The sequence below is a fragment of the Arachis hypogaea genome, chromosome 2 (assembly GCF_003086295.3).
Source record: "Arachis hypogaea cultivar Tifrunner chromosome 2, arahy.Tifrunner.gnm2.J5K5, whole genome shotgun sequence".
NCBI classification, from domain to species: Eukaryota; Viridiplantae; Streptophyta; class Magnoliopsida; order Fabales; family Fabaceae; genus Arachis; species Arachis hypogaea.
This window is the reverse complement of record NC_092037.1, coordinates 10,981,300-10,998,448: the sequence shown is the minus strand read 5'-3', so window position 1 is coordinate 10,998,448 and position 17,149 is coordinate 10,981,300. Positions and strand designations below refer to the sequence as shown.

The 17,149-nt window shown below is 29.8% G+C and overlaps 2 protein-coding genes across 3 annotated transcripts; one reads left to right on the top strand and one right to left on the bottom strand.

The window, feature by feature from the left end:
• Positions 1-213: 213 nt before the first annotated feature.
• LOC140176556 (uncharacterized) lies at positions 214-834 on the bottom strand. Its single transcript, XM_072208080.1, has one exon. It carries the CDS (start codon positions 832-834, stop codon positions 214-216), a length of 621 nt encoding a protein of 206 aa, XP_072064181.1.
• Positions 835-8,783: 7,949 nt separating this feature from the next.
• LOC112737335 (lysine-specific demethylase JMJ31) lies at positions 8,784-16,865 on the top strand. Of its 2 annotated transcripts, none has more exons than XM_025787185.3 (15): positions 8,784-8,952; positions 9,036-9,113; positions 9,247-9,330; positions 9,630-9,797; positions 9,899-9,967; positions 10,073-10,199; positions 10,762-10,834; positions 11,074-11,190; positions 12,706-12,825; positions 12,936-12,954; positions 13,462-13,537; positions 13,645-13,961; positions 14,547-14,662; positions 14,747-14,840; positions 16,421-16,865. In XM_025787185.3, exons 1-15 carry the CDS (start codon positions 8,863-8,865, stop codon positions 16,469-16,471), a joined length of 1,599 nt encoding a protein of 532 aa, XP_025642970.1. In that variant the 5' UTR covers positions 8,784-8,862; the 3' UTR covers positions 16,472-16,865. The 2 variants fall into 2 exon arrangements, with proteins under 2 accessions (XP_025642970.1, XP_025642979.1); XM_025787194.3 differs by having other exon boundaries at positions 8,788-8,952; positions 9,213-9,330.
• Positions 16,866-17,149: the final 284 nt, after the last annotated feature.

Below are 17,149 nucleotides of genomic sequence, written 5' to 3'. Positions count from 1 at the left end.
CCAATTAGCAAATCTCTTCATTTCACCATCATCTTGATCTGAAGAAGACATTAGAAGCCTCATATTCGTATGCAGTTTCAGAACCTTACAAAATAACCACAGATGGGATGAGTTAATAGCGGATGCCAATATATCTTGTCTACTTCCTTTCGGAATCACCGGAAGTATCTGTCTGAAATCACCTCCTAGAACAACAACCTTACTACCAAATGGTTAATGTGTCTTATGTTGATCAGTAACTGACATAAGATCCTTGAGCGTCCGATCAAGTGCTTCAAAGTACATTTTATTGAGCATTGGAGCTTCATCCCAAATTATTAAGCTATTTTTGATGAGCAGCTCAGCCTTCAAACTGCCATGCTTGATGTTGCAAGTAGATTCATCAGTAATTGTAATGGGTATTGAAAATCTAGAATGAGCCGTTCTGCCACCAGGTAGGAGTAAAGAAGCAATTTCATTGAATGCGACATTTAAAACAATCTTTCCTTTAGACCGAATAGCAGAAGAAAATCCATTCCAAATAAATGTCTTACCACACCCACCATGACCATAAACAAAGTAAAAACCACAAGAGTCTGTAATAATAGCATTGAGTATCTCATCAAATACTAACCTTTGCTCATGAGTTATCTTTTGTTCTGTATATAAGTTTGTATGAGTCAACTCATTTGTGTCATATGCTAACCCCTCCTCTATTAGCTTATTCTGAAAAAGGCGAATATCAGACATCTCAGGATATGACATTGATTGATAGTCTTTTAAAGATCTCGCATTGCTGTTGAGTATTTTCTCAATCTCAATAAGGCAGAGATTTTTCAATTCGTCATCAGTCATGTTTAGTCCTAGCAAAATCACATGGTGGTTTTATGAAATATTTAATAAGTAATTCCAAAATAAAACTATTAATATTATCAATAAAAATAAAGATAATAAGAGAATACAATCTTGATATAAAAAAAACACATAGTAAAATACCTTGGTTTTTCAAAGTTTTTCTCCTCTCATATAGTATTCCATCAGCTAATAATGTCCAAGTTGCATTCCAAACACGCTCTGGGTTGCTAATGCTATTAGTAGCATCGCAAATAGTTTTCTCAATTGATGACCAGATGCAAGTTCAGCTACCTCATTAATAGCTGTAATGAATTTCCTATCATCGTACAGTAGTCCCATGGAATAGCAAGCATCTTGGAAGTTAGAATATGTAATTCCATTAACTGTCCTAATAGACTCATATGTTGTGCAACCTCTCTGAATAGCTAACAAAATTCTCATATAATAAATATCACATGTACCCGGTGGAACATAATTTAACCTCCCGATAGAATATCCTCTTTTGCGTGGATACCATTCCCTTGATTCTCTATCATAAACAAATTGATTTGGAAACTCAGCATACGTCAAAGTTTGACCTGCTTCAAATTTTTATTGGCCTCCATCCATGCTAAGAACATCGTACATTTTCCTTCCTCTTCTTCCGGAATTTCTTTAAGATCGTCATCATCTTTAAAGATGATATTTTGCTCTCCAGGCAAATGAAAGGTTAACCTCGTCACTGAAGGCCACCTTTGATGAATATCATACGCTAAGATTCTCCACACAGTCTCACATGCAGACAAATATCTACAATCATAAAATTGTTTGATCTCATCAATAACCTGAGCATCCTCTCCACTGGAAGCTTCATTTGTAACTCCAACTGCTACCCTGTCTGGACCTTTATTCACGTACTTGAACAAATATTTGATAGCATTCGACTTGTTACAGTACTCAACATTAACATGCGCTTAATAAGACATCAGTAGATATGCATTGTATGGAACCATATTTCTATTATCCATATGGACTCCCTTCTTCTTAGTAATCACCCCTGTGTCTCGTCTTCTATGTGATGGGTATCTACTATCATCGATAACTGTGGTTCTACTGAATGTCTTGGGATAATATTTGGTGCAGTACCTATCTTTCATGCAGGGAGATTTTGAGAATGCTCTACCACATGATCCATGAATCATATATGTAGATACAATTCTAAATAATTTTGGGTACCGAACAGGATCTGTTAACTCTGAAGATATTAACTGATCAATTTGAGTTGTCGTTGTTATCTTATGGTCTCCACTTAACCATAAAAGAATGTGAGCATGTGGTAGATCTCATTTTTGAAATTCCACCGTATACATCCCTTATACCAAAAAGACAAAAAAAATATTATATTTAGACTATCTATTCTATGTATATGCTTTGATAAATTAAGGGTGATAATAAAAAGTCAACAATATGTTAAGTAAGAAAATATTTTGTCATTTATCTTATAACAATCTAAAGGAATATTTCTCTAAAAATAAGGTTGGATGATGAGCAATACCTGCATCTAGCACTCCAAATGAAATTCCTTGCTTAAGATCCGAGATTATCATGTCATGCATAATTTTGAACACTCTACACGATATATCCGGCCGGTCTTCAACCTTTAAGTTCCTTGGATTGTTAACCTTGCCAATCTCTTGCCAACTCGAGTTACATGTCATTGTGATGAAGAGGTCTGGATATCCATATTTCTTACAAATACCATAACATCTTGACAATTATTAAACATGTATCTCATGCCACCAGTGAAGAATGCAGGTAGGATGATACGTTTACCTGCTTTGGAAGCACGTATCTCACCCCTAATAACTGCATCTTGAATCCCTTTGTATATATCACTCCTTACCTTGGTTTGGTTGTTTCAATAGTAGGTCAAGCTTTGTGCTTCAATCATAGAAAAGCAATCAACCAAGAACTGTTGAAATAATCTTCCACCATTTTCAATGGTTGCATACTCGACCTTTCTCTCTTGTATTCTAAATGCTATGAACTCCCTTGAACTCACACGCTGTCTCTTTCTATTTTCATCAGCCCTATGAGATTCTCGCAAAGGAATGTCTTCTTGGTAGCCATCTTCACCATAAGGAAACATCATAGGGTACTGAAGAGGAATAAATGCGGTGTGTGTCTCATGAATCCTTTGCAGATGTCCGAACTTTAATTGAACTATAATATCACGCCCTGCATCTCTAGAATCAAAATCTCCTACTATTAGAGCTGCGACCTCGTTAGAAGATGGTAAATTGTAGACTCTTGCGTCCTTTGATATTTTCCGGTACAACCGTAGCCTTATATTTGCGATATCTCCTTGATTCAGGTAGTTTCTTACTATCCTAAATGTGTGAGCAAGAACATTATGTTGATCGATCATGTCCTTGAGGTCTAGAACTAAGGTCTGGTCAATGTTGTTGTTGATTGTTCTTGAACTGTATAAAACATCAATTGAAAAATATTAGTATTCATTATTAACCAAAATCAAAGTACGAACTATCTAAATATATCTTTAATCATTTTGGAATGTATGATACAAACTTGAAAATCCAACTAATATTTGCCTTTCAATTATAATTTATAGGAGTAATTACCTAAATTAGTCTTCAATATTTTTAAAATTGAACACTTTAGTCTCTCATATTTTAAAATACACAAAATCGTTCATAACATTTATTTTCATTAAATAATACAGTCCTTCTTCATAACAGTGACGATTGACGTAAAATATTAACTTGCACACATGACTGTTAAGTGTCGACGTATATGAGTTGGACAAATCAATTTCTAAGGTAAAATATAAAATAATCCTTGAATAATTTAAAAAATATCAACCATCCTGAGAAAATTTAAAAATTTTAAAACAATCCTTTCCAACATTTTTATTCATTTCAAAAGTCGTCTTATAATATTTTTATTAATTAGAATAATAAAATATTATTAAAAAATATATAATAAATAAAAAAATAAAAAAGTAAAATATATATTAAAAAATAATTTTATTTATTAATACTAAAATATTATAAAAAATAATATTATTTAATCGTTAATTTATGATATTTATATCGAAGTAATGTAGAAATCATAATGAGAAATTTTTATAATTTATGTATATGAGACAAAAAATAAAAGAAAAAAATCCATGATTTAAAAGAGAAACCATGTTAAAAAGTGAAAATCATCTTGGACATTAATTAAAATCAGATGTATTCATCATATGAGTGTTTTTAATAATTATTGCTAAAACTAGGGTTTTTTAAGTCGCTAGTCTAAGGGTACTTGTATTAGAATTATTTTTAATGATATTAGAATTATTTTTAAATTGTAAATTTCAAAATAAAAAATATAAATAAACATACATATATTAGTTTAAATTGACGTATTCAATTTTTTTTAAATTAAAAATTTTAAATAAAAGTACTTATATTATTTTAAATTAATGTAATAGTATATTTTAAATTAAAATTTTAAATAAATATATTTATATTATTTTAAATTAATGTATCCGTATCTTTTAAATTAAAAAGTTTAAATAAACATACTTGTTTTTTTTTTAAATTAGCATATTCATATTTTTGTAAATTAAAATTTTTAAATAAACATATTGTTGCGAATTTTATATTTATATAATTAATAAATGTTAAATAAACGTATGTTACTAATTTTATATTTGTAGTTAGTGAAGGTTGGATATTGATTTTATAAATGAGTCAATGTATTATTACTGTGAGAAAACAGTAGAAACTACCATTATACGATGGCATCATCTCTTATTCTCTTATCTTGTGTCATATTGTTAGCTTCACTGGTTTAAACTTGATGAAACTCATGTTAATATATTTAGACTCATATCTTTCATTGGAAAAGTGTACAATTATATTATTAAAACCTAGATGTTATCTATCAGTTTGAACTTTTTGTAGATGGTGAGACTGTAAGTAATTATCTGTAAGAGGTTAGTTGTACATAAATTATTATAGAGTATAGAGATTTATCTCAAAATTAACTATTATCATAAATCATTACAAGACGTAGAAGTTTATATAAAAATTGATTACTATCATAAATTTTTATGGATAAATCATTACACTTTGAAAAAGTATATAATAATAGTCAATTTTCACATAAACTTTTACATTTTATAAGAGTTTATGATGGTAGTTTCATATAAATTTCTACATTTTTTAGTGGTTTAAGATAATAATAAATTTTTATATATCTAACAATTTATGTATAAATTAAAATTTATATCCTAAAATGATTTATATAGAATAAATAACCATTTTATATAGAACAAATTAAATACAAAATAAAAAATAACTATTTTAAAAAATTATAATTAAATAAAATTGATTCATCTTTTATTTATTTATGAAATTTACCCTAATTAATATATAGTATTCATGTTATATAAAAAAATAATAAATTATATAAAAAATTTATTAAAATATGAAATATATATTAAAAATATATAAAATAATATATATTTATATATAAATATATAATACTTAATTCGATAATTAATTTTTAATATATATATATATATATAATATTTTTATATATAGGAGGAAAAAAAAAAGGGGTAATTGTTTACGAGAGACATAGAGTTTAGTACACCCATGGAGGAAGTGCGTGGGTGTTCAAGGGAGATGCATTTTAACATGATTTTTTTTTTTTTTACATAAATCATGGGTTTTCTTCTATTATTTTTAATTTTGTATACATAAATGATAAATCATAAAAATCTTTCATATTTTATTCTTTTTTAGCGTAAAATTCAGGTTGATGTCATAATTTATATTCAAAAGAAAAATGTTACCACTGTACACTATCAGTACATGAATCGTGATACTCATATAAATTTTATATAATTTTTTAAAAACCTATACTCATATTCACAATTTATATAAAAAATGAGAGGACAACAATGTTGTCTTTTTTTTGTCTAGGATAATATGATAATTGATAATTTTCACCCTCGATTAGTTTATTTAAATAATTTATCCTTAAATTAAATTATATTAATATCTTTTTTGGTAAAAAAAAATGAGTGTATTTATTTTAAATTATTTTTTAATACTAGTGTCTTTTTAAAATTAATTATAATTTATTTTGAAAACATAAAAAGTTTTTGTATATAAATAATTAAATTTGAGATAAATAGATTATAAATTTTAAAAATTAAAATTTATTAATTTAGAAATAATTATATCTAAATAATTCGAAAATATTATTTTAAATTTTTTTAAGGATTATTTTGATATTTTTTAAATTTTTTGAGAATTGTTTTGTATGTCTCTCTAACGATTAATTTGTCCCGATTGCACACGTAGACACTTAACGGTTATATGTACAAGTTAACATTTCGTGTTAGTAATTACCGTTAGTGACTAACAAAGAAAAATTACATTGTCTAACAAAAATAAATATTAAAAATTATTTTGTATATTTTAAAATTTAAGGGACTAAATTGTCCAATTTAAAAATTTTTTGAAACTCATTTGAGTAAAAATAATTACTTTTTTACATAAAAAGAATAGGTTTTGCCTATAAAAACTTATTTTTTTATTTAAAAATAATTTTTTTTAATCTAAAAACTGATTTTTCTTTTCAAAAAATTAATTTTTTATCTAAATTATACAAAAATAATTATTACTTATAAATTATTTTGTAACATTTTAATAATTTTATTTTTGATAATATTTATCTCTCAAAAGTCTCAAAACTAATTTTAAATATTAAAGACTAAATTTTACATCTTAAATTTTATAATATTTATAATTTATAATAATTTTTTAATAATTTATAAAAAATATTTATAATTATTATTATTTTTAATTTATTATTACTCTTTATTATATTCATTATGGATATTATTAAATGTACTCTTTATATACATTTGAACCATAATAAATCGAATTAACTTACATTCATTTATATATTTTGGTAATTCGGTTTAGTTATTAACTTAAACCAAATTTTTAGTTAACTAAAATTAATAAATTTTGTTTTTTTAGTAACCTTAACCGTGTATAGCATGTATACCCCTTCTTACATATGCTAAGTACTGTATTTTAGGTTGAGTGTTACAGATAATCAAATAGAATCGAAAGAGAAGAAAAAGAATATAATTTTACTTAAGAAGTTAATTACATATATAGTTCTTGTAGTAAATTGCAAAATTAGAATAATGGAAACTCTAGTTGTTTTTTTTTTTCTTTTAAATTATAAACTTATACTTCATTCCCTTTCAAATAAAAACTCTTATTTTATTTCATCCAATCGTTACTTAGAAGATACTTCAACCTAAAGTAGAACACAAAACACAGTGCCAACTTTCACTTAGCTTAATATATAAAGCTTAGTTAGAATGAAACCACTTGGTATTGTTTTAGAATGTTGATATATGATTGAAGGACTTAGTCATAAGGTTTGTGCGTAATATTATTATTAGCTTAAACTAATAATAAATATATCTATCAAGTGACGGTTCAATAATGTATAAAGAAACCGTTAATTATGATCAGCTTAACATTGATCACCTAAAGAAAACATTATTATATGCTTCGTAAGCAACACGAACAGACACGTGAAAGAATACAAATTATTGTTAATTGTATGTTCCAAATGGTGAAGTTTGGAACAGTCAAACAATTAAGCTATTTGATGTATTCTGAGGATAATGAAGCTTACTTGTAACAAAAGAAATGGATGAGATATATACATCCACGTCATAAGCGTCTAGGCCATGTTGGCGAAAATCATTTTCTGAAAAGATAAAATTGATAAAAAATATAGAGTTTAATTTTGATGCATTAATAATATAAAATATTTTATATAGTCATGCAATAGTATCTGTTCTTTTGGATGATTATTCACACAATAAATATAAAAGATAATTATTTTTACTAACATAATGTTGTATAATTAGATATATATACAAAATTATTTTATACTGACATTACATCAAAATTAAATAGTAAAAAGCTAATTATTATTACTAAATAATTTATAAGTTTTATATTATGTGTAACTTGTACTATCTAAAATTAGAGGTAATTAGAGTCTTGCTATATCAATTTTCAAAAACATGCATGACATAATAAAAATATATACAGAGATACAGGCATATATATTTGATTGTAGAAACAGATATAACATAATATATTTTCAGATATAGACTTAATATATTTTCTACATAAGAGACACAAATGTAATTAAAAAAATAAAATAAAATTGTTATATGCACAGTAAAAATTAATTATCAAATAAGTCATTATATATTTATGTATAAATACATATGATGTTTCATTTATTTTCAATGTGTATTGTATATTTTAATATATATATGATCAGTAACTGATTTTTTGTATACATATATCATAATTGTCTTAAAAAAATACTTTTTTTCCGCTCAAATTAGTATTGTTAATTTGTTATTATTTTTTTTTTGTTACTCACGGTATTTTTCAATCCGACAAGTTAACATCCATTGCGAATGGAGCTCTACTTAAAAGTCTGTCGTTGGCCAATAAATTACTATATGCACAATCCAAAATAATACATTGAATTGGTGTGTGATTAGCTCTTATGCATGCAATAATTCATTTAACAAGCAAAAAATCCTTAAATTAGGTTTTGAATTCTAATGAATTAGTTCTGGCCTGTGGAGTAAAGGATACTGTGACCCATCTGAAACTAAAATATATTGGGATAAAGATCACTTTTTTTTCGGTTGGGTGGATAAAGGTCACTTTTTGTTTTTTATTTTTGGTACACGGTGGGTCATTATCTTTCTATTTTTGGTACATATTGGGTCAGTTTTGTAGTAGATGGAGTTTTATATTGGGCCATTAAAGCCCAATTAGGCCCAAAATCTTTGCACACCAGCTTCAGACACTGCACAGAGACCCCGTCCAAAAAAAAAAAGACACTGCACAGAGACATAGTTCAGTTCAGAGCTACAATCGAAGCTGTGTTGAATACAGCAACGCATTAGGGATGGATGAATCCATTAGAATCCAAAGATACGAAGAGCTTCCAACCTCTAAACACTTCAAATCCTTCATTGAATCCACTAATCTTCCCGCTGTAAACATTAACCTTCTCTCTCTCCCCTAATATTATTTATTTGAATTTTAATTCATTTTTAATAAAAAAAATTGAAAAAATAGGTGTTCGTTGGATGCACCAAGAGCTGGAGAGCTTTCTCTCAATGGAACCCATCCAACGGTGGTCTCAACTACTTACAGGTTCACAACCATTCATTTATTTGAAGTTTCTATTTTATTTTATTTTGTTTTTTAAAATTCTGTGTTATGTTGAATTTGAAAATAACTGAATGTGTTTAGTTTCTGGTATATGCTTGTTGAAAATGAAACCTAGGCGCGGGTAGGTTCTGCTACGGTGGAAGCTATGGTGTCACAATCTGCACCCGTCTTTTATGGTGATCTTGGAAGCCATGACCGGGTAATTTCCCACTTAATCTTGTTTTAATTTTATGGAGCGAAATTTATTTAATATGGATGTGGCTATGTAAAGTTTGAGTTTGACTTATATTTTTCAGCCTCTGTTTGGTTCAAGTGATTCAGTACTTGTTAATTTTGATGTTTGACAGTTTGAGTTGTGAATGATGATTCTATTCTTATAGGGTGTTAGCTTGACTCAAACTAGATCATTCTCAATTTAGTAGATTTTAATTATTGGTGGTTGAGACTGAAAAACAAACTTTTATTTTCACTTTCCATTTTCGATTCCGTTGCTGGCAGGTTCCTCTACCGTTTTCTACCTTCATTGGTTTATGTAAGAAACGAATGCTGACGAAATGCAAGGACAAAGAAGAAGCTCTTGATCCTTGTCTTAACATGGAAAATCATGATGCAGAGTGTGGTGATTTGTCCTTGGAAGGTGTTCCTGAACAAATTTATTTAGCACAGGTTGGAAATTCAAGAGCAATGAGATAATATGTAATTTTGCCGATCAGTTCAAAGTGCTAAGTTCTTTTCTTTTTATTGTTTTGGGGTGAAATGTAACTTAGGTTCCAATTATGAACAGCGATCGCGAGGAGAGGGTCCAATTGGAAGCTCTAAGGGAAGACATTCAGACTGTTAGTACATTATCCAGCTATTTTGCTATGCTGTCTATATTTCGACATATCATAGCAGGAATTTTTGGTCATAGAAATCTAATTTATAATAGTTGTTTTCTGCAGCCTCCGATTTTGGAGGGAAAAGAGCTGTCTTCTATAAATTTGTGGATGAACAATGCCCAAGCCAGATCAAGTACCCACTATGATCCACACAACAATCTTCTGTGCATAGTTTCTGGCCGAAAACAGGGTATTAAATATTTATATATCTTTCTTTTCTTGATATATAACATTACATCCTGCTATGAATTTTTCCCTCTTTTGTGGAGGTTCTCTTGTTCAGGAATATACTATCAATTATTATAGGAACCTTTTACAGTTTTCATTGCTTGGTGATGTTTTGAACTACCTAATGCCTGAACTCTGAAGCAGTATTGCAGTAAATAATATAGAACTACTGTTGGAATTTTGGAACTTTTTATTTGCTTCTCCCTCTGTAAACATTTTCATTGTTGATTTTTCCAGAGCTTATCTGGTAGACAAAAACTAGGAGAGAAGCTCCAGCTGATTTACTGCTTTTTATTATGATTCGTCAACTATTGATTCTGTGCCGTGTTTCAATTACTTTGTTTTGAATAGTTTATTACAGATGAACTTTAAATTAGGTTGAAACACTAAAACTAAACACTGATAATTGTTTTAATCATGCTTATAAGTTCTCTAGCTGTTTTTATTTTTACAAAAATCCATTCCAACTTCCCAACTCCTTAATCCTTTCTGCCCTTCTTTAACTGGAATCAAATGCTTTGCAGTTGTTCTGTGGCCTCCTTCTGCTAGTCCCTCACTTTACCCGATGCCTATATATGGGGAGGCTTCCAATCACAGGTATGCTTTCAAAACGAATAGAGTGAAAGAGAGGGTAGATAGATATTTTTTGGGTACTTAGGTTCCCTGTGTGTATAGTAGTGAATGGGTTTAATACTTGTGTGAGATTAATAGAACTTTACAAGTCAGGTCCATGGCACATAACACTAACACTTTATCACACTCTAACAATTCCTTTTTGTTTTAGTTCTTTTTTTTTTTTTGCTTTTTTTCGTCCCGTAATAAAATTCGTGTGGCAGCTCTGTTGCATTAGAAAACCCTGATTACTCAATATATCCAAGGGCAGAATGGTCGATGGCTTTTGCGCAAAAGGTTGTTCTTGAGGCTGGTGACGCACTTTTCATTCCTGAAGGCTGGTAAGATTGCAAATTCAACTATTTCTATGTGATCTTCCTCTGATTGAGGGTAGATTACTGCCCTTTTTAATTTGGGGAAAATGGTTCATGCTGGTTGGTTTTGATGGAGGTGGTTAACATGTGTGTGCCTCATATGCTCAATTGCTTATCCAATTGTAAAATCTAGTTGACCTTTCCTTTTCTATTGCAATATAATCTTTGTAATCACCGTTTATTGAGAATACAACCTTTAGTCAGCTAAATGGTTTTTCAGACACTTAAAGTTTATTATGAGTTACACTTCTGCTGTAGACCTCACTTCCTAAAAGCTCTTATGGCTTCCACTTCTATATCTTTTCTTTGTGTAATCTTTATGTTGATTCTAGGATATTGATCCTGATGTAATAATTTAAAAAAATATCAAGTATGACCTTGTTCATAGATGCATGAATTTATCAATAAAATATTTCTCATACGCATGATAGCCTTCAAGATTTCACATTCTAGAAAGATAACGCACACTTGAGTACATGAAACAGGATCTTCCTCCTTTTTTCCCCTTTGTTATTTGTCATTTTGTTGTGGCCAATATAGCGTAAGATTCAAACTTAATATGCTCTGCCTTGTCAAGATACATATTTCAGATGCAAATAAACTGTTTGTTTTTGTCAATCACTTGATCTGGAATTCAAGTTCAATAAGAGGTATGCTAATATTCTAGCTTAGAGGTGAAAATTGGATATCATATCATCCTGCAAGTCACATGGTGTAAGTTCCTTGGGTGCATCCTCCTAAATGAAGGGAAAATAGAAAGAGATGTAAACTATAATTTCAAACTAGGTTGATGAAATGGAGTCTGTTTGAATTGTTGTTACTTATTAGTGATAAGAGATTGCCATTCAAGCTTAAGAGAAAATATACTGTATAACTTAACGTTGTAGGGATGTTTTATTATGTTGACTGAGTGCACACATTAGATAATATATAATTAGCAATGAATACATTTTAGAAAGAAAGCTGGGGTAGCATATGTGAAAAATATGGTAGAATTCTACCTTAATAGTTAGATAATGTGAGAAGATCACCTGTAATAGCCTAGGAAGAAGAGTAGAGTAGAAATTCAATATTGCAAATAGTTATGGGGGAATATGAAAGACTAGAAACCCTTAAAAATGATTTAGATTTTAATGGCGTTTCTATAAATATGGCTCTTGATAGGACCCATTTGATGCACATAGTTGATTCCACCCAATGGAAAAAGAAATCTTTGTTGTAGTTGTTGTTGGTACTTGTCTTCCAATGTTGCTAAAGCATGGGATTTGGTGCACTATGCTTCATTTTCACTGCATGCTGTACCAGTCTATCTTTTTTTGTAATTTCTGTATGTTTGGTTTTTAAAATGCTTTTATCATATTGCACTTCTTAGTCTCTATGCTTCATTAGGCAATCTACATTTCCTTCATCTCTGTAAACTTGATAGATGTCACACTTTTCCCCCCTATATATCATTGGTTTATTATTTTTATTATTGTACAGGTTTCACCAAGTTGACAGTGATGATTGGACTATTGCTATTAACTTTTGGTGGAGATCCTACACAATGTCTTCCATGCAGGAACACATGGATGCATATTATTTACGCAGAATATTGAGAAGGTATTGGCTAGGATTTATTTCTTATACTTGTGATAGTCTGACTTATGAATAATGCTATTGTTTTATTTTGCAACCATCATTTGTGCATTGGCCAATGGACACACTTCAAGATTGATCGACAAAGAAATGGTAGGTGCTTCATTTGTACACATCATTTACTACAAATAATAAAGCCTATCGTTATTCATTCATTCATTAATCTACTGGGTGGTGGGATATGCCAAAATTGATACCTTAGGATTTAGGTCAACTTTATTAACTTACTTGTGAACACATCTGAATGTAGGTAACTGATTCACCTTTTCAAAATTCTTCAGATTATAGCTTTGAGTGCATTACCTTTACTTCTTTTTCTGTGCAAAGTAGTTCTTGCTGGCTGTAAATTTTCTGATTCACCATGATTTGATAGTTATTTGGTGTTGAATTACCATATTTAGAAAACTTTCATAGCTTAAGTTGAGGATTAATAGATTTGAGGGTAGTGTATAAATGGCGTGATCATCTAACTTGTCAAAATGCATTTTGGAGCTAACCATCCTGTGGTTATTTCTTTTCTCTTGTTTTTATTTTTATTTTTGTTTGGTAATTAGAAGTTTCTGTAAGGGGCTTGACATATATTTTTAATTTATAGGACAGGACCAGGTTCTGCTTGAGTTGGGGATGGGGAAAACTAGGACGTTAACACAGAAGTTGCCTAACGGTGGAGAAGCAGGTAAGTTAATTATAGAATGACTTCTCATGTTGAAGTTATTTTCCATATTTGTTATCTGACTAGAAAATAAGCACCCATCTTATGGTTTCTGCCATTGCCATTACCAGATCATGGGGATGACAATTATGGTAAGATGTTAAAAGGAATGGATATTAAAGAGAAACGGCTGTGTGAGGGGAACACACTGGTTGAATTAGAACCTGCTGCAGTTCAGGTGCTTCATGAACTTGTTTCCTGGGTTCACAACTGCATTAGCGTGAGTCAGGATCAGGAATCACACTCAGCTTCTACAAGTGATCATAACCTAGGAGAGAATGATGAATGTAAGAAAGCAGTGACTGCTGACTTGAATGATGATCCAGTTGCTAAAATTATTTGGGATGTCAAGCCGCAAACTCTCCAATATGTCTTTCTTGCAATGGCAGTGAGTGAATTCTCTTACAAAGTTTGTAAATGTCAAAGCAGTTTGGTCTTCTAATTCACTACTTGGTAGTTTTAACTGTGGCTTTACTGCCTTAACTATTATTAGACAACATGACAGTAAAGATTGAAGCATGACATTATTATTTTTTACCAGATCACACCAAAGGAATCTAGGTTGACAGATATGTTTTGTTTTATATTTCTTCATGCTTTTGGGATGATTTATGCCATTTTCTTTCTGGGAGAATAACTTTCTTATTTGAAAGGGAGCTGCTTTTCCTTCAATATCTTGGGTTTCATTAGAATTTAGAATTGATTCTTGGAGTGGACAAGATTGAGAATTTTGTTTGTCTTATTAGGATAGGACATTATTGCCGCTTCTTTCAGTTTTATATATTGTGGTTTGCATAGTTTTCCAGTTATCCATGATAGTGTAGCTAGTTCTGCATCTGCAACTGAAATCATATGCTAATCATCTCTTTTGTTTTTCATCCATATAGTGCATATATTTGTTTCATAGTTCTAGCCTTCTAGGTCATATCATATTTGCTAGTTTCAAGCATGTTGGACTATTTACTATTTTCAGCACAACTTTCCAAGAACTCTAGAGGCACTTGTATTGCATGTACTTTCTCCAGTTGGGGCTGAAGTGCTTACTCGGAAATTTGATGAGATGGATCAACAAATACTTGAGGAAGATAGGTACATACTAATACCTATGGGTGTTTCACATTTTTGTTTGTAATCAAGATAACATCCAGCTTTTGCCTACTGTTGTGATTACAGGAATAGATTTTATGAGGTCTTCTACAGTGCTTTTGACGACCAATCAGCAGCAATGAATTCAATTCTAAAAGGGAAGGAGGCATTTGCTCAACAGGTAATTATTTCATAGAATCTTGTATTTTTCATTTATTGTTTTTAGTATTAATTACGAAACTGTTACGTTGTTTTATTTTTCTTTCCATGATTGGTGAGAAAACAGTAAAATATCGTCTAAAATTTATGTGTTTGGTTGGGTATTTGGGCCTGTTTGTTTGAGCTTTTTTTTTGTTTTTATGTTTTTTTTTTCTATTCTTTTTAAAAGAAAAAAAGAAAAATGGGCTTCATTGATTCAAAATAAAAGATATTTTAAAAATTTAAGATAATTGGATAAGTTTCCCTTGAAATAAAGGCCAAAACTCCACAGAAAAAGAAACTCTTTCTTATGCTGGAAGCGTAATATCTGCAATGAAGCTCTAAAATAAAACTATATCTCACAAGTCTTTTTCTTTTTGGCCCTACGTTTAAATGGCCACAAGGGCAGTGTTGTTCATCTGAGTTTTAACACATTTTAATAGATTTCTAATTTAATATTTTAAAGAACCTCTTAAGATTTTTTTTTCTCGTTGAGAATTTGTTTTCTAATTAAGTTAGTATATGTATTTACTTTCTCTATTTTGAGACAATGAACGACCTAGCAGCCTCTAAAAATGTGTACTGGGGAAGTATATCTGTTTCTTTTAGCAACCTTATTCATATAATCAGTTTACTTGGGTAAAAAAAAGTGAATATGGTTGTTCACAATCTTATTTATTTTCACTTTATAAATGTTACTCCATGTTTTAATTGCTGTTGCTGTGAATGGCTTGCAATCCTGAGATATTACACAGGATCAAATTTCTCCCATGCCGTGAAATACTCGATCTCACCCTCCCACTTGTGATCTTATTTTGATAGTTTACGCTACGCACATTCTTGTTTCTATTTGGTCCTTAGTTCATTACAAGGCTACTTAATGGTTTCAATTTGGCTCTAGACATCTCTTGGATTGAGTAACATTCTGAATTTGTCTTAACAAATCATGAATATAAAAATATAATTGTGTGAAAATTTTGCCTATCAACTGTTCCTTATCTGAATGGTGCCATTAATTGCATCACTTAAAATCTTAAATACATCTCATGTTATCTTCTTTTCTACTATGTGTCATTTTCAGTTTGGATTCAAACTCATTATGATTTCCTGACCAAACAAGCTGTTTTTCCATTTCTTGGTATCAAGTGATTAAGACAATCTTGACTGTCCTGTTTGATTTTTCTGTATTTTTTAATTTTTATTTTTTTTCCTCGAGAAGGACAGATTTCCTAAATATACTTTGATGACCACATCTTTTCTTTTTCCAAGTCTCTATCCTTATCATTATTTCAGTGCATGAGTCTCTGGCATTTGTTGCCCTGCATGTGCGTTGAGACTTTAGTTTCACTTTCATGCATCATGAGAGAGAATATATGCAGTTGGGTTAATGAGATTTCATAGTTTAATTTCAGGCTACTGTATGGTCCTTCAAATGTAGAATTTGTTAACTAAACCAGTCAAAGCCAACTATATCAGATGTTGAATAACTTTAGGCAATGTGTAATTTAAAGTGCATAAAATTGAGAATATTCATTTTCTTTTTGTTGCATGATGATGATGCAGGCATTTAAGAATGTGTTGGATAAATTTGTGGGAGTGAATCTTAAAAGCTAAAGCCAGGTGTCATTTTAGATGCTTAGTGACATGAACCTTATGGAAGAATTGGCCCACCAGGTACCCTCAGAGCAAAAACATTGATGCATATTTGAAATACAATCTTTTTTTCCATTTGGGTCTGTACTATGTACTTCTTATATTTTGTCACTTTGTTTGAATTTCAGTAGATGATCATCACTGATTTGAACATCATTCAGTGTTGTGTATATATAAGATTACAACAATTTTTTATACCAACTATCTCTTTAATAGTACATTGAATTATCTCAATAGATTTTGAAAATCAAATTGTACTGAATATTAGAGATTGGTGGTTCCTTTCTAAAAAAAAATACTATAAGAAAAAATTATATGAAATTCTTTAAGCTGTATGAAATTCCAACATTTCCACGTGCCTATGTCTCTGTTTGAAGTTATATTTGTCGTTACGAGTTAACATCTTGCACTCTGCAGCATAAGAGAGTGTCAAACTAGCATGGCAAATGTATCAGAATATATATTATAACTTCTTAGATGCCTAAATTGACATTTGGTTATTGTTGTATAAGTATGAATTTTACTTGTGTTAATGTTGAAGTTGGACTACTATTGTAACTCAAAATATTAGTATAATTAAATTGAAATATTTAGGGTTTATTTGGTTGTTTTTTTTAATCTCATTTTTAGCTTTTATTT

What these genes read in the sequence shown, in the direction of transcription:
- LOC140176556 (XM_072208080.1), bottom strand. Translation starts at nt 834, where the DNA reads ATGACTGATGACGAATTGAAAAATCTCTGCCTTATTGAGATTGAGAAA.
- LOC112737335 (XM_025787185.3), top strand. Translation starts at nt 8,863, where the DNA reads ATGGATGAATCCATTAGAATCCAAAGATACGAAGAGCTTCCAACCTCT. An exon ending in AGTTTCTGGCCGAAAACAGG is followed by an intron (nt 10,200 to 10,761) that starts GTATTAAATATT and finishes AATGCTTTGCAG; the next exon opens with TTGTTCTGTGGCCTCCTTCT. An exon ending in AGGAGGCATTTGCTCAACAG is followed by an intron (nt 14,841 to 16,420) that starts GTAATTATTTCA and finishes ATGATGATGCAG; the next exon opens with GCATTTAAGAATGTGTTGGA.